The sequence below is a fragment of the Ictidomys tridecemlineatus genome, chromosome 7 (assembly GCF_052094955.1).
Source record: "Ictidomys tridecemlineatus isolate mIctTri1 chromosome 7, mIctTri1.hap1, whole genome shotgun sequence".
NCBI lineage: Eukaryota > Metazoa > Chordata > Mammalia > Rodentia > Sciuridae > Ictidomys > Ictidomys tridecemlineatus.
The window spans coordinates 184,126,278-184,150,785 of record NC_135483.1 but is presented as its reverse complement, the minus strand read 5'-3'; the positions used below and the strand labels follow the sequence as shown (position 1 = coordinate 184,150,785).

General features: G+C 38.7%; 1 protein-coding gene and 1 long non-coding RNA gene across 3 annotated transcripts in view; one reads left to right on the top strand and one right to left on the bottom strand.

The window, feature by feature from the left end:
- Positions 1-6,159: 6,159 nt before the first annotated feature.
- On the bottom strand, positions 6,160-9,014 carry LOC144365638 (uncharacterized). Its single transcript, XR_013424329.1, has 2 exons — positions 8,890-9,014; positions 6,160-7,113 (listed from the first exon to the last, which is right to left on the bottom strand). It is a non-coding gene; the product is annotated as an uncharacterized LOC144365638 (long non-coding RNA).
- Positions 9,015-9,327: 313 nt separating this feature from the next.
- Farsb (phenylalanyl-tRNA synthetase subunit beta) overlaps positions 9,328-24,508 on the top strand; it is an 80,091-nt gene continuing 64,910 nt past the window's right edge. The window contains exons 1-4 of one of the 2 annotated variants that reach the window (XM_005330537.4): positions 9,328-9,422; positions 19,930-19,985; positions 22,048-22,202; positions 24,262-24,331. In XM_005330537.4, coding sequence (XP_005330594.1) covers positions 9,365-9,422; positions 19,930-19,985; positions 22,048-22,202; positions 24,262-24,331 — 339 coding nt within the window. In that variant the 5' untranslated portion in view covers positions 9,328-9,364. The remainder of the gene's footprint in view (positions 9,423-19,929; positions 19,986-22,047; positions 22,203-24,261; positions 24,332-24,508) is intronic. The other variant, XM_078018083.1, reaches the window with a different exon arrangement.

Genomic DNA, 24,508 nt, shown 5'->3' with positions numbered 1-24,508 from the left:
CTCAAAATTCACATCTAGAAATTCAAGCCACCAAGTCACGGTGTTAAGGGGTGAGATGTTTGGGAGGTGACTAGATCACAGGGGCAGAGTCCTTATGAATGGGATTAGTGCCCTTATAAAGAGACTCAAGGTGATTTAGGAGATTGAGGTTAGGAAGATCACAAGTTTGAGGCCAGCTTCAGTAACTGGGTGCGGACCTAAGCAACTTAGAGAGAATCTGTTTCAAAATTGAGAGAGAGAGAGAGAGAGAGAGAGAGAGAGAGAGAGAGAGAGAGAGCGCTCCAAGGGAGCTCATTTGCCCCTTCTGCCATGTTGACCATATGCAATATGCAGTAGAGAAGAGGGCCCTCACAAGAACCCAACAATGCTGGTACACTGATTTTCTGCTTCTCCCCTTCTAAAATTGCGAGAAACTTTTGCTGTTTATAAGCTACTCAGCCTATGGCATATTGTTATAGCTATTCAAATGGACTACGATAGTACAATATGGTAGATGAACTCATGTGTGTATGTTTCTGGTTGTTTATCTACTTGGTATATGACCTGTGGAGTCCCTTGGCCCATTATTATTATTAGTTGTTGTTGTCATAGTTTTGACACATGCCATTTTCCTGTTATTTCTCCCCTATATTATTGCAACTTTCTAACTGATCTTCCTGCCATGAATTTTGCCCTCTAAACACCTTTAATTCCTTTTCCACAATATACCTGCTGTATTTTGGATGAGCAAAGACCCCTATATTAAAGGCTTGGTGGCCAGGGTTATGTTATTGAAAGGTGTCCATAGACATTTAAAAGTGCTATCTAGTGGGAGTTCCTTGAGTACTGGGGGCATGTCCTCCAAGGGGATTAGGGGACTCTGCCCCCCCCCCTGACTTTTCCCTCTGCTTCCTGGCTCAATATGTGACCTGTCACCTTGACATACACTTTTCCCACCCTCACCAGAGAACCAAATAAACGGGACTGCTCAAACCTGGACTTGAACCTCCAGAACCACGAGCCAACATAAACCAGTCTTTATTTCATCAGTAACCTATGTCAAGTATTTCTTTAGAGTGTCAGAAAGCTAATACAACACTCAACACCATTTTTTCAAAATACCAAATTAATCATGTCATTTATTGAAATCCTTGAATTTCTTCCCATTGCTCTCAAGATAAATATGAACTTTTAAATATGGTTTGGACCTCACATTATAGTCATATATAGAGCTTTTTTTTTCTGTTGAAAGAACAAGTTTCAGGAAGAGAAGAAAGATATCTTGTTCTCAAAAACAACCAGGAATTTAAATACTTTTAGGTTTTTCCATGATTTTCGCCCTTGCTCTACGAGTCATTTCCTCCAGCTGCAAATTAGTTCTGTTGTTTTTGTTGCTGTTGTTGCTTTGGGTGTCTTGTTTTATTTTTGGCTGCAATGAAGTTTGGACTGTGATAGTAGGAGCAAATGTGACTCCATTTTGTTTTATGATTTCATCCTGTAAAACAACATGCCAAGTAGAAGAGTCATGACTGGGGCAAGATGTTCTTTTCCTTTTGCTATAGAAACCTTTAAGAACACGGAACTACCTAATGGGGCTCTGTTTCTGTAACTGGGGTGACTGGGCTAACTGTGATTGGTTAGGCTTCCCTCCACTTGACTGAACTGTCCTGCTTCTGTAACCTGGCTTGCTTGCATTGGCTAGACCCCCGAACATCCCTTTTGTGGTTTTCAGGCTTATAATTGTTTTCAGGCTTGCAATTGTTCGGGGATGATCAGGGGAACAGCTTTATGTTCTGGTCAGCTGCCACTGGTGTGCTTCAATAAAGGCTTGATTCGATTATATGTGGGTGGTCTGGAAGTCAGTTTATGAAACCTTGAGACGAAGCTTTAACTATAACAGGACCCAGGGCCTTGCATAGGCTAAACATGAGATCGAGTATTGAGCTACTCCCCAGCTCAAAAGTTAGTTTGCTTTGTGGCATGGCACCCATGGCTGCCAATGACTCTTCACCTGCACCTCACAGCTTCCACCATTACGTTAAATTCAATGGACTTAGTTTCCAAGTCCAAAATCCAGTTTGGATTAGTTTTTCACTCCTGCCCCACATCACTGGAGTGAGATATAAGGTTCCATGCTCTAAGTTTACCCTGTGGCTGAGAGAGAAAATGCTAAGTAGATTTTGTCAAGTTTCTGTGATAAAAAACTAACCAGAAGGACTGGGGTTGTGGCTCAGTGGTAGAGCACTCGCCTAGCACATGTGATGCACTGGGTTCAATCCTCAGCACATAAAAATAAATCAATAAAATAAAGGCATTATGTCCAATAACAACCAGAAATTAAAAAAAACAATTAGAAGAGAAAAATGAGGGAAGAGGAGTTAGGTTAATAGCTTCAGTACTTCTAACTTATGTAACTCAGTGAATGAAAGTGACATTGAACAAGCTAAAAATACATGGGGAGGAACAAGCCTCAGGGATGAGGGGGCAAGTTCTGTTTTTGACACATTGAATATGACATTCAGGTGCAGATGGTCAGAAGCTGGTAAGGAATAGTGACAAAAGAGAAGTATAGGCTGAAAATTATAATGGGACATGTCCATGTTTAAGTGGTAATAGAAGCTGAGAATAACACTCAAGGAGAATATCACTAAGCATATAGCTCTGGAGAGCACCCCGCACCGAGGAAAGGATAGAGGAAAGTATAGTGGAGGAGGGAGAAGAGGCAGTGAGAAAGTTAGTGTTTATCAAGTGTTCATGATGTGCCAAACCCTAGGACAATTCATTTCTCTTAAACTTCATACAACCATCCTATAGTATATCTATGAGGAAGGTATTTTTATTATCATCTTACACATTAGGATTTAAGGCTGGTCAGTAGTTAGGAATGGGTCCAAAGTCTCAGAAATAGTAGAACCATCTTTCTAATTGCTGACAAACTTATTGAATTCAACACTATATTGACTTGCCTCTCAGGTAATGATAGTAGGATAATCCAAGGAGTCCTGAGTCAGGAAAACTAAGGAGAATTTCAAGAATGAGAGAATGACCAACAATAGACAAGGCTGAATGAGCTTACTTTTAAAATACAATTTGAAATCCACCATTGTTTTGACAACTAGGAAGTAGTACTGATCCACATGATTCCTGGTAGCTCTGGCAGACTTTCTTAGCTTCAGATGGGTCTATCAATGGAAACTCAAGAAGACAGATGTTGGTCCTGTTCTGAGTCTCATGATAATCTACAGAGATTAGAGTGTCCCTGAAAATTTATAGGAAAAGCATGTATGGCTTTGGATAGATCAGAACCAGCTTGGGATACACAGTAAGTAAAAACAATGTCCATTAAAGTAAATTTTATGATCTCTCACCTGAATTGATAGACCTGCCTCTGGGAGATAACCAGTTTTACTAAGATTAATACTGGAGAGTTTGTAGTCTTGGATCACTTGGGTTATTAACTTCAGGGTAAATATTTAATACTCAAATACACTTTTGTGTGTTTCAGATTGTTTCTACATACTTTATCCTCATAACTATCTGAGGAAGTACTATCTCCATTTTATAGATGAGGAGACTGAGGCTGGGAGTAAACAATGTTTTTGGAGAGTAAAGCACTGAACAGTATCAGTAGATCACTTTAAAGAACCTGCTGCTTTACCTTAAAATGTCATCCAAGCCAGGCACATCCAAACCATACTGGAGGCTGAGACAGAACAATCCCAAATTAGAGGCTAACCTCAGCAATTTAGGGACACCCCCGGCAATTTAAAGAAATGCTGTCTCAAAATACAAATAAAAAGGACTAGGGATGTAGTTCAGTTGTACAGTGCCCCTGAGTTTAATCCCCAGTATCAAAAATAAATGAAATATCACTTAGAACGCTGCATTTTAGGTCCTATGTAGAAAGAATTTTATACCTGACAGCATCTCTTTCCCAATTATTGCCCAAACCACAAGCAGTATAGTAAAGTGACACAATCATCCCAACAACTTTCTTTGTAAACATCAATATATTTTATAAGCAAAAACCAATCAGCTTATCTAGGCTCTGATCCTATGTGGTTCCTACGTGGTAATGAGAGAACTAGATCAACTATTGATGCCTGATCAGGCATGGAAAAGATGTGAATGTGATTGTGTTTTATAACCTTACTTTTTCCTTACAATAAAAGCAATAACTATTAATTGCAATGCTGTAGACTATAAAAGAACAAAGACGAAAATAGTTTCAGGACTCAAAGATAGCCATTAATAATACTTTGATGTATACCATGCCAGCTAGTTTTTCTTTTTTCTTTTTATAGTAGTGGAGATTGAACCAAGAGCTTTGCACATGCTGGGCAAATGGTCTGCCACTGAGCTACATCCTCAGCCCCGGCTGTTTTATTTTTGTTTACAGTCACATTCATTTAAGCCTATTTATTTATTTATTTGTTATGGTACTGGGGATTTAATCACTGAATCCATTGAGCCACATCCCCAACTCTTTTTATTTTTTGAGTCACAGTCTAAGTTGTCTTAGGCTTTTTTTGTTCTAATTAGTTATACATGACAGAATGCATTTTGACTAATTATACACAAATAGAGCACAACTCCTCATTTCTCTGGTTGTATTTCATGCGCAGTCACACCATTTGTGCAATCACACACGTACACAGGGTAGTAATGTTTGTCTCATTCTTCCATGCTTCCCACCCACATACCCCCTCCCCTCCCCTTTCTCCCCTTTGCCCAGTCCTAAATTCCTCTGTTCTTCCCTTGCTTGTGCCCTGCCCCTACCCTTCATTTCCATTATGGATCAGCATCCACTTATCAGAGAAAACATTTGGCCTTTGGGTTTTGGGTATTGGTTTTCTTTGCTTAGCATGATATTCTCCAACTCCATCCATTTACCTGCAAATGCCATAATTTCATTCTTCTTTAAGACTGAGTAATATTCCATTGTGTATATATATCACAATTTCTTTATCCATTCAGATATTGAAGGACATCTAGGTTGGTTCCACAGTTTAGCTATTGTGAATTGAGCTGCTGTAAACATTGATGTGGCTGCGGCACTGTAGTATTCTGATTTTAAGTCCTTTGAGTATAGACTGAGGAGTGGGATAGCTGGGTCAAATGCTGGTTCCATTCCAAGTTTTCTAAGGAATCTTTATACTGCTTTCCAGAGTGATTGCACCATCTTGCAGTCCTACCAGCAATGTATGAGTGTACCTTTCCCCCCACATCCTCACCAACACTTATGGTTTTTTGCATTTTTTTTTGGCGGGGGTATTGAACTCAGGGGCACTAAAAGACCACTAAGCCATATTCCAAGCTCTATTTTGTATTTCATTTAGAGACAGGGTCTCACTGAGTTGCTCAATGTCTTGCCATTGCTGAGGCTGTGTTTAAACTACAGATCCTCCTGCCTCAGCCTCCTGAGCTGCTGGAATTATAGATGTAGGCCAATGTGCCTGCTTATATTCTTAATAATTGCCATTCTGACTGGAGTGAGATGAAATCTTAGAGCAGTTTTGATTTGCATTTCTCTAAGTGCTAGAAATGTTGAAGATTTTTTCATATATTTGTTGATTCAGGGTGTATCTTTCTCTGTGAAGTGTCTGCTTAGTTCCTTAGCCCTTTTATTGATTGGGTCATTTGTTTTTTTGGTAGCTTTTTTAGTTCTTTATATATCCTGGAGATTAGTGCTCTATCTGATGTGCACGAGGTAAAGATTTTCTAACTTCTAGAACTAATGAATTAATTCAGCACAGTAGCAGGATATAAAATAAATAAACACACATAAATCAAATGCATTTCTATACATCAGTAATGAATCCTCTGAAAGAGAAATTAGGAAAATTACTCCATTTATAATAGCCTCAGAAAAAAAAAAACTTGGGAATCAATCTAATAAAAGAGGCGAAAGACTTTTATAATGAAAACTATAGAAGACTAAAGAAAGAAATTAAAGATGACCATAAGATGGAGAGATCTCCCAATGTTCTTGGATAGGCAGAATTAATATTGTCAAAATGGCCATACTACCAAAAGTGTAATGCAGATTTAAGGCAATTCCAATTAAAATCCCAATGACATTCCTCATTAGAAATAGAAAAAGTTTCTGGTTTGATCCCAGAACCACAAGAGTAAGTAAATAAACAAACAAAAAAGTACATAAAAGAAGAAATACATATATACATAAAACAATCAATATTATTATTATTATTGTCATTGTTATTTCTGCTACATGGGGATGGAGCCCAGAACCTTGCACATGCTACACCCCTAATCCTACATTATGTTTAATGTTTGCATAACATTCCATTGCATAGAGGTATCATACTTTATTCAAAACAAATTGTTCAATGTTTAGATTATTTCAAAATTTTCTGTACTGAAAAGGATATTTACCTGTCTATTTACTTAGAATAATTCTACGAGTGGTATTTCAGGATCAAGGAGAATAAGCTTAAGTGTTAATTCACATTATCAAACTGCTTTTGTATTCCTCACAGGAGTGTCTAAGAGTGTTGACTTACTAAATATTTGCCAGCATGTGGTGTGATGGTTTATTTAATTTTTGATAATCTCCTTTGGAGAAAATAACTCTGCTTTCATTGTGGTTTTAAGTTGCATTCCCCCCTCCCATTTTGTTTGTAGTTAACAAATTGCTTTTCACTTCCTTTATCTAATTTTTTCTATTGAAGTATATATTTACAAGTATATTAATACTGAACATTCAAAGCAGCTCAGGGACTCAGAAGGATGTTGAATGTTCAGTATTAATTCCCCAAACTCCTATTTTTTTCCAGCCACCTTACTGAGAAGCTGCCTACCTGCTTTCTTGGTTTCATGTCCCAGAGCAGCCTGGATAGCAATCTCCTTTACTAGTATTCCTGTCATTAAAAGAAAACTTCAAATATTGAAGGAAGGGATTGCTGTGTGCCAGGTAAGAACCTTTGCTCTTACAGAATGTATGTTTTAGTAGAGAGAGATGTTTATACCTAATAACCATAACAAATTGCAGGAGCAAGGATAAGACTCTTGAGAATACTTGAAGGAACGGAGGAATGTAGCTCTATGGAGTCTGGATGCAGTAGATTTTAAGTGGAGGAAACTTCTGGTTCAAAGACCTAAGATGTTCAACACCTTGCAAGAGAAAAAGAAATAACAATGAAAGAACTTGCATGGAGTTATGGTTCTTGGATAGAAAGATTCCTAATCCATAATCCATGAATTATGGATTAAAGATTCCATAATCCATGAATTATATTTGATTCCTAATAAATGAAAAGAATGTTTTTTAGAACTTGAAAAAATTCAGAATTCCATCTTAAAAAAATAACACGAGCCAGTAGTCACAAAACTTTTGAAAGAGAAAGTATCAAAGATAAATCAACTATTCTAGATAAAAATATATTATAATGCTACAATGATTTGTCTATTAGTCAGCTAATGTCAAGTGTGATGAGTACTCATGGCCTACTTTTCGTTTTTCCATTAGAATCTTCTAACAGTTTAGCTAGACATAGAGAAGGTGCAGAGTACCTGCAATGTGTACAATGATAAAAACCAGAATAAATGCATTGGGGGATGCGGGAGATGGGAACATAGTGTTCCCAGATGGTCTGAGACTAGTAGGAACTGACTACAAGGACAGGACAGCAGACCTATTTCCAGGACCAATGACTTGATAAGAACTATACTAGTCTGTTTTTTGTTATTTGTGAATCTGGGGATGGAACCCAGGGCCTCAAGCATGTCAGCCAGACATTCTACCACTGGGCTACACCATAGACCCCAGACAAGTTATTTATGAGAATTATTTCTAAACCTTATAAAAGTGTGATTATCTCTATTTTATAGATGAGGTAACTGAAGTTCAGATGCCACAGAACACTCTCGAGTACCCAGAGGACACACTAACTCTGGGTCTTTTATTCCTTAATTGAGTTCTAAGCACCGATTTGGGATAGAAAGTTGTATATGGCATTAGGGTTTTGCCATTCACATGATGTTTGCATGTCTATTATGTTGTTCACTGGGGACTTCCTGTGGCCATGAAGAAAAACTAACATAGTCAATGACTGCTTGATTAACAGGGTGGCCTGAGTCCTGCCCAGCTTCTATCTCCTCAAGTGAAGTGCCTTCATTGTACTTCACCCAGAGGATAAGGGCAGGGCTCCCCTGAGGAACTGGGAGCCTTGCAAGTTGGGTGAGTGGGACAGTTTGTCTTATTGTCATCATCTATAAAATGGGGACAATAATGGAATCTGCCTGAGTGTGTTAGTTTCTCAGGGCTTCTGAAACAAATTACCACTAACTTGTGGATCTAAGACAAAAATTTATTCATTCATTGTCCTGGAGGCTCCAAACCCAAAAGCAGTTTCACTGCTCACAATCCAAGTGTGCATAGGGCTGCTCCAAGGGCTAGAGGAGACTCTGTCCTTGCCTCTTCCTGTTTCTGGAGGCTGCTGGCATCCTCGGTTTGGGGCTGCCACACTCCGACCTCTGCCTCCCACTTATAAGTGATTACATGTGATTACACTGATAGCCCATCTTGATAATCTAGGATAATCTCTCCATCTCAAAATTCTTAATCTACCAAGGCCCGATTCCATATAAAGCAACATTTACAGGCTCCAGGGATTAGGGCCCGATATTTTTTGTAATCTTTCAATTACACTCGGGGTTGTTTTAAAGAGGAAATCTTCTATTGCTGGCCGAGGGATGAGCACAGCACCCGACAGCAGGCAGCATTAATAAATCGCATATTTCCTCTTCTAAAAAGAGGTCTCTAACAATACTTCTCCACCAGAAGTGGCCGCTGCCAGATATCAAGCCCTTATAAGGTACTGCACTTATAAGAGGTTAAAAAATAAAATTTTCCGCAAAAAAAAAAAAAAGTAAATAATAAAACACAACCTCGTATTTACACATCCTTCCATCCAGGAAGTCAGACCCTGCGCTCCTTCTTTTCCAACCCTCAGGAGAAGTTTCTGTAACCGCAGAGCCTGCTCGTCCCGACTTCCGCCCCTTCTCGCCCAGCCTTTCTAGGCACCCGCCCCTCTCTCGCCCCGCCCACTGAATTTGGTGACCCTTGTTCTAGCACGTTAGATCCGGGACCTTGAGGTCTGTCCATTCTATTGCCTATCAAATCCTAGCCAACTCTATTCAATAATGTCTCCTTACCAAGCGTTTAAGTCATTGAAAAAAATAGATTTAATCATCCTAATGGTGACAATTTTATTGTACTCATGTACAAAAAAATGGAGAAAAAATTGTCGTCTGTAGACTGGCTATATTTATGACAGCCTGCATGAGAAGTCCCGGGTCCTACGCTCCTGGGTCGCCCAGGCCTGGCCCGCTCCGCGCGCAGGCGCAGTGGGCCCGACTCGCCATGCCGACTGTCAGCGTGAAGCGCGATCTGCTCTTCAAAGCTCTGGGACGGACCTACAGTGAGTGGGCTCCGCGCCTTTCCTCGGGGGCTGGGACGCCCTCCAAAAGGGCGTTGTGGCAGCCCTGAAGGTGCCCTGCACCTTTTGGCCTTGAGGACGGTCAGGGTCCACAGGGAAGGCTGCATAGCAAGCGGCTCGGCTGCTCGGAGGGATTGTCGCGAGGGGCTTCACCGCGCGTGTGCCACCCGCACGTGCCCAGCTCTCAGTGTCATTCGGTCATTATCGGCATCAAGTGCCTTCTGCGTGCCTAGCCCCGACTTTAGTGCCCCCGTACAGAATAAGAGGCATCCCCTGGATTCGCCCCGAGCGTGGGCACGGTAGTGTGCTGTTTGACTCGGCTGGTAAAGGGGCGGGAGGAGTTTGAGCAGAAGAGAGGGGACGGCATTCCCATCGGTCTCCGTTTTGTTAGATGCTTCCAGAGTGGCTCTTAGTGTCACGCAGTGTTCTAAGTTTTGGGGAGTACAGCTGTGCCCATGGCACTGAAGGTCCACGTTCTTGCTCTGATGAACAGGGCGGACAGCAACTAACCAGCACTCTAATAAAATGATTCTGGATAATGTTAAGTGCTGTCAGGGAAAGAAAAGCAGGTGATGTGCTGGGAACAGCATTTGATAAGATTGGTAGCACTGAGTTGGGACCTGGATGATGAATATGTGGGATGGATTTATTCTTCACGCTGTACTTCATCCTTTCCTCAGTTCCCAAAACACCACCATTAAACACACAGAGGGGAAATGTTAAGTAAGTTATCAGTTGCCACACAGCTGTAAGAGTCAAAATGATATTTTCCCCACCCCGTAGTTATCAGTGTGTGTAGAGGCCACAGCAAGCAATTTGTGAGACCTGTTTTTTGTTTGTTTGGTATTAAATGTCAAGATGATAACAAAGCTCCAATCAATTGAATAGCAGGTGCAGTTTCTTAGAATAAGAGATTACCATTACTGTGAAAACAGAGCCTAGCTTTTAAAAAAAAACTTTTCTGAATAAGCCAGGTGTGGTACATGCCTGCAGTCTCAGTGAGTCTGGAGGCTGACGCAGGAGGATTGCAAGTTTGATAAACATTGCAATTTAGTGACGCCCTAAGCAATGTAGCAAGACCCTATCTTTAACAAAACAAAAACTTTCTGAAGGGGTACTTTTATTATTTTTGGTGTTGGTTTTTGTGTGTGTGTGTGGTACCACTGAACTACATCTCCAGCCTTTTTTATTTATTTATTTGAGACTGGGTCTCAAATAAGTGCCCAGGCTAGCCTTGTGATCCTGCCTCAGCCTCCTGAATTGCTGAAATTACAGCCCTGTGCTATCTTGCTAGGCTGAAGGAGCACCTTTAGGTATTACCTACTCTGGAACTATTATTCTCCATAGGTTCTGTTCCAAGTCCTGGAAAGTAGAGGTAATACCCTCACATTTTGAACTTGACTCTAATTCTTTAACCACTTTTTATAATATAAAATTCTTTTTTATATATTGTATATTTCTAATCCACAGTTTCACTAGTAGTGTGTGATATATCTGAATGGCACAAGATGGTAGGTGGCAAATATTTGTTTTAAACATCTATAATCAGTTTCCAGTTGGGAAAGTAAGTTTTTTTTTATAACCTATTTACTACCATCCAGTTTTTTTTTTTGCCATATTCTCTACCCCTCCCCACTCTTTCCTCATATTGTGAATGATCAGGTAAGCTTGATTTTTTTTTTTTTTTTTTTTGGTTTCACAGAGAATATTTATTAGCTACTGGGTCTTTAAAAAATTTTGACAATAAATATTGGTGTTTTTGAGATGTATTTCAAATGAGTTAGGAATAATATTCATCATTAATTTATATTGTGTTCTTTCTTGAAACTTTAAGTATCAATTGGGTTGAGGTCAGAGTTTGAAAGCATGTTTAGCAAAGCATCTGGTTTCCAAATAACGTAGGCCCATCTTGTTTCTTCTTCTTCTTTTTTTTTTTTTTTTTTTGCATTTTCCTCTTTTACATGTTTTCTTGGATAATGTCTTCTTCACACTTTTCCTACATTCTTCTCTTTTTTTTTTTCAGTTCCTCCCAAGACTATCTTCTATCTGAATTCTGTAGTTTCTTCCAGTTGCAAACATCCCCTTTCAGGTGTGTTTTCTAGTCAAGGATGCTTCTCTCTTGGCTGTTTTGTTAATCTGGTCCTTGGTTCCTCTGCCTACTTTGGAGCAGTTTTATCTTCTTAGTCTGCCTTTTTATTGCTCATATAGTTTCCTGTGTCACATACATGCCCGTTAACTGATTTGTTATCACTGGTCTTCAATTCTGACCCTATTTTGGCTTGGAGTAATGGTTGGCAATATTGCCAGAACCATCTGTGTGTTACTTAGATGTCATTTTGTTGGAAGAAATTATTAGACGTGATTTTATTGTTTTATTTTCTTTTGTATTTAAACCCATGAAATACAGATGAATAATTAGGATTCAATATATTTTAATAGTTATATGCAGTTTGGTTAATAACCATTTAGTTGTCCATTACTATGTAATAAATACCTCAAAAACTTAGCATCTTAGAACAATAATCATTTGTTATTTTGTGTGGTTTCTTATGGTCAAGAACTGAGGAGTGGTGGTTCTGGCTCTGGATCTCACCAGGTTGTGGTCAAGGTATTGGCCAGATCTGTAGTCATCTCAAGGCCTCACTGGGGCTGGAGATTCTGCTTCCAAGTTTGCCTAACTGCTTGTTGGTAGCTCTTAATTCCTTGCTGATGTTTGGCTAGAGACTTTATTTCCTTCCACTTTGACTTTTCTATAAGACTGCTTATAACATGTTAGTTTGTTCATCCCAGAGTGAGAGGTCTGAGAGAGCAGATAAATGGGAGAGTGCTTAAGCAGAAACCTCAGTTTTTAATAATGCTTGGAAGTGATATACTGTCCCTTTTCATATTCACTTGGTCACACAGACTAATCCTGACTCTGTGTGGAAGGGGGAGTATTTAAGGAGGTGGGTATCATTGGTGCCCTTCTTGATAGCTGATGACTACAGTCTTCTGCCTGGCCCACAGTAATTCATGTTCTCCTACATGCAGAAGAGTTAGTACCACAAGTGTCATCTAATTTCAGCAGCTGCTCAAAAATCCAAAATATTATCATCTGAGTATAGCTCCTGAAGTTCAGTTTACTCTTGGCCTGAGAGACTCAACAGCCAAGTTATCTGGTACATCTGACATACAATAGTGGGACAGGTGAAGGATAGCTACTTTAGCCATTCCTCTTCAAAAGGGGAGAAAATAGAAGAGCCAAAGTCTCTAGTCTGTGGCAATTCTGAAATCAGATGGCAAATGTTCAATGTTCTTGATTAGGTCTCAGGACTTGGGATAATTCTCTCCATGACTCTGTGCTCTTGGCTCTTGGTTCTACCCATTGATTCCCAGAAAGCATTTGCTTCACAGCTGATTGATTTTCTCAGTCTACATCCTCTAATAGAATTTTGAGGGTCAAATACTTCTATTTTGTGTCATGTATGCCTCTTTCAGTTTAAGCTGGCAATGTTTCTGATTGTACATTTCTTCTAAAAACTTTATGGATCTTTAGTGAATTTTCCTGGCTTCCATTTCATTAGTCAAAAGCTTTACCATCTGCAAATCTCTGTGCTTTGGACTTTGCTTCATACAATGTTCTTAATTAAGATCTATTGTGTGATTAATTGGATTTCTGAGGCACACCCTTAATTTTTTTTTTTTTAAAGAGAGAGTGAGAGAGGAGAGAGAGAGAGAGAGAGAATTTTTAATATTTATTTTTTAAGTTCTTGGCGGACACAACATCTTTGTTGTTTTGTGGTGCTGGGGATTGAACCCGGGCCGCATGCATGCCAGGCGAGCATGCTACCGCTTGAGCCACATCCCCAGCCCAACCCTTAATTTCTTTATAGCACCTTTTGTTTGAATGAATTGTGCCTTTGATTTTTCTAACTCTTTAACATTTTTCAGTTATGCTCTTAATTCTGTCTTATGCCTTAGGTTTGCTCTTTGCTTAGAAATTTTTAAATCTGTTTTTTCTTTTTCACACTGGGTATTAAATCCAGGGGCATTCTGTTGCTGAACTACATCCTCAGCCCTTTTTATTATGTATTTTGAAATAGGGTCACATTAAGTTGCCCTGGCTAGCCTCAAATTTGTGATCATCTTTCCTCAGCCTCCCAAGTTGCTGGGATTATGGGCAGGTGCCTCTGCACTTGGCAGAAGATATTTCTTAATTGTAGCATTGTTTTACATCTGAGAGGTTGAACTTTTTTGGCGGGGGGGGGGGGGGTAGGTACTAAGGATTGCACTCAGGATACTTTACCACTGAGCTACATGTCTAGCCGTTTTTAAAATAATTTTTAAAAATTTTAAGACAAGATGTCTGTTTTTAGTCACCTTTGTGTCGCTGTGACCAAAATACTCTACAAGGATAACTTAGAGGAGGAAATGTCTATTTTGGTTCATGATTTCAGCGGTTCAGTCCATATGTTGACTGCATTGCTCTAGGCCTGAGGTGAAGCGAGCATCATGGTGGAAGGTTGTGGCAGAGCAGCTCAGGACATGGCACTAGGAAGCAGAGGGTGAGCTCTGCTCACCGAAGACAAAATACAAAACCCAAAGATATGCCCCTAGTGACCTACTTCCTCCAGCTACACCCTTCCTGCCTATAGTTATCACTCAGTTAATCCAAAGGTAAAGCTTTCATAATTGAATCTTCCAACTTTGAAAATTCTTGCATTTTCTAACGCGTTAGCTTTTGGGGGACAAAAGCTAAACTCTAACGATGTCTAACATGCAGCCCTCCTGCCCCAGCCTCCCAAGTAGCTGGGATCATAGGCGTGTACCACTGTGCCCAGCTGAGGCTGAGCATTTTAAAAATCATCAACATCCTGACTCTGTTTTGTTTAACATTCCTTCTTTTAGTTTATCCCTTCTCTCACATGAGCAGCAAGAAAAAAAAAAATCAGGCTGCACTTTGAACACTCATTGAAAATCTTAAGTCACTTAGTAAATGGTCTACATTAATTGCAGGCTGGTGTTTTTAAACTTTATGCTTCTACATACCAAGGATTTCCCTTCTTCTGCTTTCTAGTAACACTCTCTTTTGCATCCTCACCTGCCTTTTGATCAGTAGCATCTTGAAGGCCCTTAGGTTTTCATTACAGTACTCAAAGTCTGCTGTCTGGTTCCAAAGCCCTCCAGAGTTTGGTTTTAGTTATAGCAGCACTGCACCTTCAGGGAGGTGTGTGTTAATAGTCTATTGGTACATAATGATTTACACCAGCACTGTGAGTGTGAGACAGTGTACCATTATTACTTCACACAGTTTCTGAGAAGCAAGAATCAGAGGGCTTAGCTGGGTGCTTCTGGCTGTGAATCTCTCACCAGGTTGCAGTCACGCTGTCAAATGGAGCTGCATTCGTCTCAAGGTTTAGCAGAACCAGAGAATCTGCTTCCATGCTCACCTACATTGCATCTGACCTAAGTTCACACAGGGGCTTGAATACTAGGAGGCTGAATCATCAGGTGCCATCTTGGGGGCTGGTTACCTCTCTTATTACCTACACTAGTTAATGAGGCCCTTTTTTCCCTAAAACCAGAAATTTGGGAATCATCCTGGACATCCTGGCTGTTCCACCTGCCTTCAGTCAACCATTAAGCCTTACACATTTTGCCTCATTAACATTTCTCATGTTCATTCCTTCTCCTTCATACTCATGCTGCTGGGAAGACTCCCTGCTACAATCATCCTCTATCCTTCCACCAGTTTTTAAAATGCAGATCGAGGGCTGGAGATGTACCTCAGTGGTAGGATGCTTGCCCAGTGTCTGAGAGACTCAGAGTTCAGTCCCCCTCACTGGAGAACGAAAACAAAAGCAGATCTGTTGAGAGCCACAGCTGAAGGGGTCCGAGCAAACTTCCAGCTGCCTGCAAACTTCCAGCTGCCGGCTGATTATTGGCTCACAGCGGCCCCAGCAACATCTAGCTGATTGGCTCCTCTATGGTGATGCTCATTGGGCTGTTTCCCTGCCCTTTCAGACCACAGAGCTGCTCATTGGGGGACTTCTTTGGCTCCGCCCACGTGACCCAGCCAATTGGCCTCAAGAGCAGGAGGATTGTGAGAGTGGGAGAGGCTTGTGTTTTTGTGAGAGAGGCTTGTGGGAAGCCGGTGGTGGCATTTGGGCTCTGAGGGATTTTCCTGAGGAGCTGTTTTGTTTGGCATGTGTGGTTCTAAAAATAAAGTTCATTTCTTTTGACAAGTGGCTCCTGAATCGTGCCCAGCCAGACTGCAGCACAGATCCAATTATGTTTTTGCCCAGCTGAAAACTCCTTCAATGTAATGCCATTGCTTGTAGGTAGGACAGAGGGCAAATCTCTTGGTGTGTCATGAATTACACTCTTTCTCCTTTTTCTATTTCTTCTTCTTTAAATATCAGTTCACATTTAATAGTTAAATAATATTAATTTCCAGTATACAAAGTAACTAGCCATTAAGCAAATATAAAAATGTTACAGGTAAGATGTTAAGAAGATGCACACAAGACTCATTTTAAAAAGCCATAGTTAAAAAGTAGTGGTTAACCCTACATGTTCTCTAGAAAGAAGTATTATCCAAATTCTTGCATATTATGTTGCATTTTTGGCTATCCTTTCAGACACACCCATCCATTCCCCAATTTTCCTGTAAATCCATTCATTAATAGACATTTATTGAGTGCATATTTTCAACATAGACTGTTTTTGGTGTTGCTGATTAGAGCTAAACAAAGTAGACTTGGTTCCCACTGACTTGGGGCTTATGGCTTCATTATTTAAACATGACCCTGCACACATTTACAACACCTGACACCTGCCTAGTAGTGAAGACTTTCAGAGGTGAAATGCTGGATTTAAGCCACAGAATCAGGTCTTTATAAATGTGTCTTAGATACTAATAACAGAATTAGACTGCTAGCAATATCACAGACTTTGTTGCTTTGGGACAAAATGTCCTGAAAGAACTATAACTCTGATTTTTTAAAATTTAATTTAATTTTTTACACAAATGGTGCCCAGTGTTTCATTTCTCTGGTTGTACGTAATGTCTGTCTTATTCCAACATCTTCCCCCACTACACATACACCCTCTCATCCCTCTCTCTCCTCTGGCCAATCCTAAATTCCTCCATTCTTTCCTTGCCTCTCCACCCCCATTATGAATCAGCATTCATCAAAGAAAACATTTGGCCTTTGTTTTTTTGGCATCGGTTTACTTCATTTAGCATGATATTCTCCAGCTCCATCCATTTACCTGCAAATGCCATAATTTCATTCTTTAAGGCTGAGTAATATTCCATTGTGTATATATACCACAGTTTCTTTATACATTCAGCTATAAGGGGCATCTAGATTGGTTCCACAGTTTAGCTATTGTGAATTGAGCTGCTATAAACATTGATGTGACTGCATCACTGTAGTACTCTGATTTTAAGTTCTTTGGGTGTAGACTGAGGAGTGGGAGAGCTGGGTCAAATGCTGGTTCCATTCCAAGTTTTCTAAGGAATCTCCATACTGCTTTCCACAGTGACTGCACCAGTTTGCAGTCCCACCAGCAATGAATCAGTGTACCTTTTCTCCCACATCCTTGCCAGCACTCATGTTGTTTGAATTCTTTTTTTATTTATTTTTTACTTATAGGTGGACATAATATCTTTATTTCAGTTTTATGTGGTGCTGAGGATCCAACCCAGTGCCTCACACGTGTAGGGAAGCTCTCTACGACTGAGCCACAACCCCAGTCCCTTGAATTCTTGATAATTACCATTCTAACTGGAATGATATAAAATCTTAGGGTGGTTTTGATTTGCATTTCTCTAATTGCTGGAGATGTTGAACATTTTTTCATATATTTGTTGATCAATTGTAATCTTCTGTGAAGTGTCTTCCCAGTTCCTTAGCCCATTTTTTGTTTGGGTTCTTTATTTCTTTGGTGTTAATCTTTTTTTTTTTTTTTTTAAAGTTCTTTATATATCCTGGAGATTAGTGCTCTATCAGATGTGTGTGTGGTAAAGATTTTCTCCATTTTTATTGGCTCTCTCTTCACATTATTGATTGTTTCTTTTGCTGTAAAGAAGCTTTTTAGTTTGAATCCATCTCACTTATTGATTCTTGATTTACTTCTTGTGCTTTAGGAGTCTTGTTTAGGAAGTCAGGTCTTAGGCTGACATGATGAAGATTTGGCCTACTTTTTCTTGTATTAGGAGAGGATTCTCTGGTCTAATTCCTAGGTCCTTGATCCACTGTGAGTTGAGTTTTGTGCATGATGGAGATAGAGGTTTAATTTCATTTTTCTGCATATGGATTTCCAGTTCTCCCAGCAGCATTTGTTGAAAAGTCTCTTTTTTCCAATGTATGTTTTTGACACCTCTGTAACTCTGATTTTAAAACAGAAAGTTAGGTCAGGTACAAAAACGTCTTTTGAGAAGCTCAGGGAATGAAAAATATTTGTTTTTTATAATACACAATAAAACTGCCGTGGCACCTGTGCCTTCTATAAATATACTGTAGAAAATAACTCTGAAGGGCTGGGGATATGGCTCAAGCGGTAGCGTGCTCACCTGGCATGCGTGCGGCCCAGGTTCAATCCTCAGCACCACATACCAACAAAGATGTTGTGTCCGCCGAGAACTAAGAAAAAATAAATAAATATTAAAATTCTCTCTCTCTCTCTGTGTGTCCCCCTCTCTCTCTCACACTCTCTTTAAAAAAAAAAAAGAAAAAGAAAATAACTCTGAACACATGAACGGGTTCTTCATTTATCTGGTTTCTTTTGGAAATTCTCAGTGTCTTTTCTTCTTTGGTTCCCCTGGTTTCCTGGTTTTTGTTCTCAGAACTTTTGTTACTTCTTTGCTGTCTGTGCTGGCTTCCTTCTATTCTCAGTGTTCTGGAAGCATGGCCCTGACCCAGAGGGAGTGACAGCACAGTGAAGGGACATTGACCTTTCTTTTCTTTCTCGTTTTTGCTTGAAGAAGCAAAACAAAAGTCTTTATGTTAGTAGAAAGACATCGTTTATTTTTAGCAAGTTATTGGTGGTGGAAATTTTGGGAAGGATTTGGCTTCTTTAGATGAGTATCCACTTTCTTTGTCATCTTACTTCAGCCAAATCAAACACGTGGGTGATTTTTAACTTTTTCAGTTCTTTAGGTTTCTCTAGTTCTTCTGCTTTGACCAGCAGTTTACCTGATCCCATTTCTTCAGTCTCCTCTGCTGTCTTAACTGTGTACAAGGCAGTTCTAATTTTGGTCTGGTGTCATTGAGGAATCTGGCCCAGAGCTCATCCTCCTTTTTTCTTGCATATGCTGACCCAGTACACTTTTGATTTCTTTGCTAGACTAAAAATTAGTGGAGTATTTATCTTTGTAGCTCTGCATCTAAGTGCCTGCCATATAGTAGTTGCTCAATAAATATTTATTAAGTTGAAGTTCAGTGTCTGGATTAGATTAATCTTTTTTTTCACCTCCTGATGCTGGCGATTGAATTTAGGGCATGGCACATGCTAAGAATACATTCTTCCACTGAACTTTACATCTATCTGTTCCATAGTCAGGAATCTTAAGACAGCTTTTCACTAGAATGTACTGGTAGATAGTTTGTGTTCCATTTTTTTGTTTGTTTTTTGGGACCAGGGATTGAGCTCAGGGGCACTTGACCACTGAGCCACATCCTCAGCCCTGTTTTGTATTTTATTTAGAGACAGGGTCTCACTGAGTTGTTTAGTGCCTCACTTTTTGCTGAGGCTAGCTTTGGACACACAATCCTCCTGTCTCAGTCTCCTGAGCCACTGGGATTATAGTTGTGAGCCACTGTGCTCAGCTTGTGTTCAGTTTTTGATCATGTGAAAACTCTGAAAATGCTGTATTAGGTATCAAAGAAAGTGGAATAAGGAAGGAAAATATTAGTGTAGACACACTGTGTTGCAGGATATATGCCCACTCCATTATCTGCCTGATATCATTTAAATCTTTGTAATAGTTCCATGTTAAAAATAACTGTAAAAGGTCACTTTATGGATGAGATATTGGTAAAGTTTAAAATAGGTGCCAGGAATATTAATAAAAGATACAAAGCTCCCACAGAATTCTAAACCCTGATTGGCTTGGCTGTGAAGTCAAGTGTCTGATGGCCTCAGAGAATTTTAAAGGATAACTGGGCTTATGTGATGTTCTATTGTGTAGGATTGGTGGCTTGGAGCCTACCTTCTATTTGATCTCTATTTAGTAGGTTATTGTTTTTTCCTTGTATGTTTTCAAACTTCCCAACACTGGTAATCTAATCCTGTACCTGAGTAATTAGTCCTACAATAGTTTTTTTTTTTTTTTTTTTTTTTAAGCAAAACTTTTGATTGTTGTTGAATAATGATGTCTAATGTTTGATATTTAGTGTGCTGAGTATAAAAGGTAATTATTAATAAGAAAATACAATTCATAGACAATTTTTATTGTGCTGAACAAATTAAAACTAATGGTCTCTTTTTTTCTTCTCCTCAGCTGACGAAGAATTTGATGAACTATGTTTTGAATTTGGTCTGGAACTTGATGAAATTGTATGTATTAGATACTTATTTTTCAGATATTCTGAATATGAGCTCATTTTTCTGAGGTTGCTTATCTTTGTTACCTTATAGTTAGACTATGATGATTCATCTTTGGACTGTGGTGTTTTTAGTGTTCAGAGAAAATTACTTTGCCTCTCTAGTTCTCATATTTTAGACTCTGTTCAATTGTGAAGTAAGGAGTTTAGATTATATCATCTTGATACATCCCTCTTGCTCTCAAATTTATCTTCACATATGGTCTTTTTAAAAAAATTAATTAATTAATTTTGTTTGTGCAGAATGTATCATATTGCCTAGCACAAAGTTACGTATGATCTTTTGATAAAATAAGATACTGAAAATTGACATCATTATCCAAAGTACATGTATGAAGACACGAATCTGGTGCCAACCTACTTTATATACAGAGATATGAAAAATTGTGGTATATATGTGTAATAAGAATTGTAATGCAAAAAAAAGTACATGTATAAAGACATGAATTGGCGTGAACATACTTTATACAAAGATATGAAAAACTGTGCTCTATACATGTAATGAGAATTGTAATACATTTTGCTGTCATGTATTTAAAAAGAAAAGATACTGAAAATTGAAAGATTTAAGCTGTTCACACGTGTGTGCGCGTATGGCTGCATACTCCAAAAGAATTAGGCCATTTTATATTCAGATACCTTTGTTTATCTGGTTCCCATATTATGGTGGTTTGAACGAGTCATGTGGTGGCTGTGGGAGGGCATCACGTAAAACCAAAGTTTTTATGTTAATAGAAAGCCATTATTTATTTTTAAACAAGTTATTAGTGGTGGAAATTTTGTGAATTCTTGTTAAGTGGGATTTCTAAATAAAGGGTAACAATAACAGTTGGATGTAACATAATTATTTTGATTGAAAAATTTATATTTGAAATTCTCTGTTGTAGACACAGCAAATAGAAATATATTCTCTACTATAATGTGGTGAATAAGGTACTCTAAGCTTTGCCACTGCATTAAAAATTGCTACCCTGTGATGTTCCTCCTCCTTCTCTTGGTTGCCTTCATTCTGCTGTCTTTACAGTATATCTTTACTGTCACTAGATTGTACCTATTATGCTAATTCTCATTCATACCTTCTGATGATCACTTTCCTCCCCTGGAGAGGTTTTTGTTTGCTTTTATATTATCAGTCATTCTCATATTCCTGCTGGGCTTGGGTGCCCAGAAGATTTCAATTTGGGATTTTTGTTTTTTTGCAGTGCTGGGGATCAAACCCAGGGCTTCATGCATGCTAGGCAAATGCTTGACCACTAAACTATACCCAGCTCAGGATTTAGATTTGGAATGGAATCTTTATCATATAACAAGTTGTATTCTTTTTTTTTTTTCCTTCTCAGTACAGGGTATTGAACCGAGTGGTGCTATGAGCCACATCCCTAGCCCTCAGCTAAGTTGCTCAAACTGGCCTAGAACTTGCGATCTCCCTGCTTCAGTCTCTGGAGTTGCTGGGACTTCAGTTGTGTCCCACTGCACCCAGCTAGAAATACATTCTTTTATTTGATGATTTATCTTTCTTTCTTTGACATTTTGGTTATTGTTCTGTGTTTCTTTCTTTGACACTTCCATTATTGCTCTTGGTGGTGCCTTCATGTTCTTTTAGATAGAGATGGCAAACTTTTTCTGTAAAGGTCCAGATAATAAATAAGTTAGGCTTTGGAGGTTATTATTTCAGTTATACTTCAGCTATTGTACTGTGTGATAACAGATAATATATAAATGAATGGGTCTGTCTTCCAGTAAAATTTTATTTGGAAAAGCAGATGCTAGGCAGGAGTTGACTAGTGGGTATTTGTTGACATTTTCTTTAGTTGGATTTGTGCTGTTCTGGAATCACTGAGGATCCTACATGTCTGAACTGAATAGGAATTTGAGTATTTTTCTGTCAGCTCCAATTATAGCATTTAATATTTTAATGTTATTTTTGTTGTAGATGTAATAAACCTATTGTTGAAGAGAGGAATGTGCATAATGTAGTTTTATTAACCTTTTCACTTTGATTTGGCTTGTTTTAGACATCTGAAAAGGAAATAATAAGTAAGGAACAAGGTAATGTGAAGGCAGAGGGGGCCTCTGATGTTGTTCTTTACAAAATCGACGTTCCTGCCAATAGATATGATCTCCTGTGTCTGGAAGGATTGGTTCGAGGGCTTCAGGTCTTCAAAGAAAGGTAAAGAAATATATTTGTTAGGGTTCAGTGCCTCTTCTCCCTTTTATTCCCAAATTATTGTCAGCAGTTGTGTTTAAATCTCAAGAAACAATGTCTGAATACTTAGCTAGGTCAGCATAAAAGGAAGATTGAAGGATCAGATTCATGGAGATTGTAGCCATTTTAAAATTTACCTGAGTCATTGAATACTCATTTTGGAAATGTATTTGAAAATTGGGGTTAATAACTTTATGGCTTCTTAAAAAACTCCATAGGTTTGTGTGGTATACCCTACTAAATAATCTTTTTGGAAGGGGGTAGTTCCTTGGATTTGCTAACATTTGGGAGGAAAAGTAGAGATGGCTGTTCGTTATGTATCCTTTTGCCTTAAGAATTCTTAGGAAGCTCAGGAGTAGAGCATCCTAACTGGAAAACCTTGATGGTTTATGATATGTATATGATTGGTATCTCTAATTTCAATCTCCTAATCTATAACGAATAGGATTTATTTATTTATTTATTTATTTATACCATGGGTTGAACCCAGGGGTGCTCAACCACTGAGCCACACCTTGATTGCCTACATTCTGCTGCCTTTACAGTATATTTATATATTTACCTCACCCTTTCCAGATTTTATTTTTAAATTGCTTAGGGCCTCACTAAATTGCTGAAGCTGGCTTTGAACTCACTATCTTCCTGCCTCAACCTCCCAAGCTGCTGGGATTACAGGTGTGAACCATCACATCTTGCTGAAGAAGACTTTTAAGGCCCTTTCTATTTCTGCATGTAACCCTTAATAGAGTTTAATGAAAATATAAAGTGAAAAGGGTAGAAGAAGTAGCTCTCAAAAGTAATTATTTTTGGTTTTAATTACTTATACATAATCCATGAGTAACAAAAGAATAAGAGCTAGCTGTTGGGCTAGATTCTGAAATTATCATTGGGTGAACAATGGCTTTTTGTGAAATGATAATGATCGGTCATTTGATTAAGGTGGTTACATTTTGGGGGTTGAATAAATTGGTTCCATGCATGACAATCATATGCTTACATTTTAGGATATAAGGATAAAGGATAACCTTTCAGAGTGTTTCCCAACACATTGATCAGAGTCTGCATTTTTACTAGGCAACTCGTGTGCTTTTATTTTGTTTTGTTTTTTTGGTGGGGGGTACTGGGGATTGAACTCAGGGGCACTTGGCCATTGAGCCACATCCCCAGCCCTATTTTGTATTTTATTTAGAGACAGGGTCTCACCAAGTTGCTTAGCACCTTGCAGTTGTTGAGGCTGACTTTGAACTCCCAAGCCTCCTGCCTCCACCCCCTGAGCCATTGGGTGCCTGACTCTTATGCTTTTTTTATGAGACAAAATTAGGAACAACTTAAGACCTTTGCAACTTAAAGTGTGGTCCATGGACCAGCAGTATCTGCATCATTGGGAGCTTGTTAGAAATGCAGATTCTTAGCCTCTATCCAAGATCCACTGAATCAAGTTCTGAGGTTTAACATACTCTTCAGTTGACGATATACACGTTGAAGGTTGAGAAGCACTGCCTTAAAACAGTAGTTTGTAATCGCCAATGGAAAAAATTATCTAGTAATGCTTTCAAAATGCACCAGTTACCAAAACTTTGTTTTGACTGTTCTGATTTAGTAGGTCTAAATAGACCCAGGGATTCTGTATTTTTAATAAGCTCTGTGTTTTTTTCTTTGAAGCTTAGAATCTCATGGTTGTGGTAAAAAAATAACTAATCCCGTTCCTTTAACAGTTGCTCTATTAATGGTTTTGTAGCCTTTGCTGGAACTCTAGTGATAGAAAACTTGTTACTATTAGGCATCCAGAGACCTTTTTGAATAACCTAAAGTGTTAGAAAGTTTGTTAGTTTTTGTTTTCTTTTTTTCCTTTTTTAGTTTTTGCTTTCCTATTTTTAATATTTAACTGCTATAATTCATCTCCTCATTGCCTTACTTCTTTTGATTTTTGTAAACATTCTTTTTACTTATAAGCAAAGAATGTAATCAATTTATCAGATGTTTTCACTAATTACGAATAACTTTGTTTTATTATTAATTTTAGGATAAAAGCTCCAGTATATAAACGGGTAATGCCTAATGGAGAAATTCAAAAACTGATTGTCACAGAAGAGGTAATAAGAAAAAATTAATATTTTCCCTTTCAAAAGAATCTCTTCTGTGTGTATAAGGTGGGGAAGACAAAGAAACAAATCTGATCCTTCTGTCAAATGTGATTTTCTGTGATCATTTAGATATGTTTTTAGCCTATAGCTCTTTTAAAAAAAAATAATCAACTTATTACCAAAGAA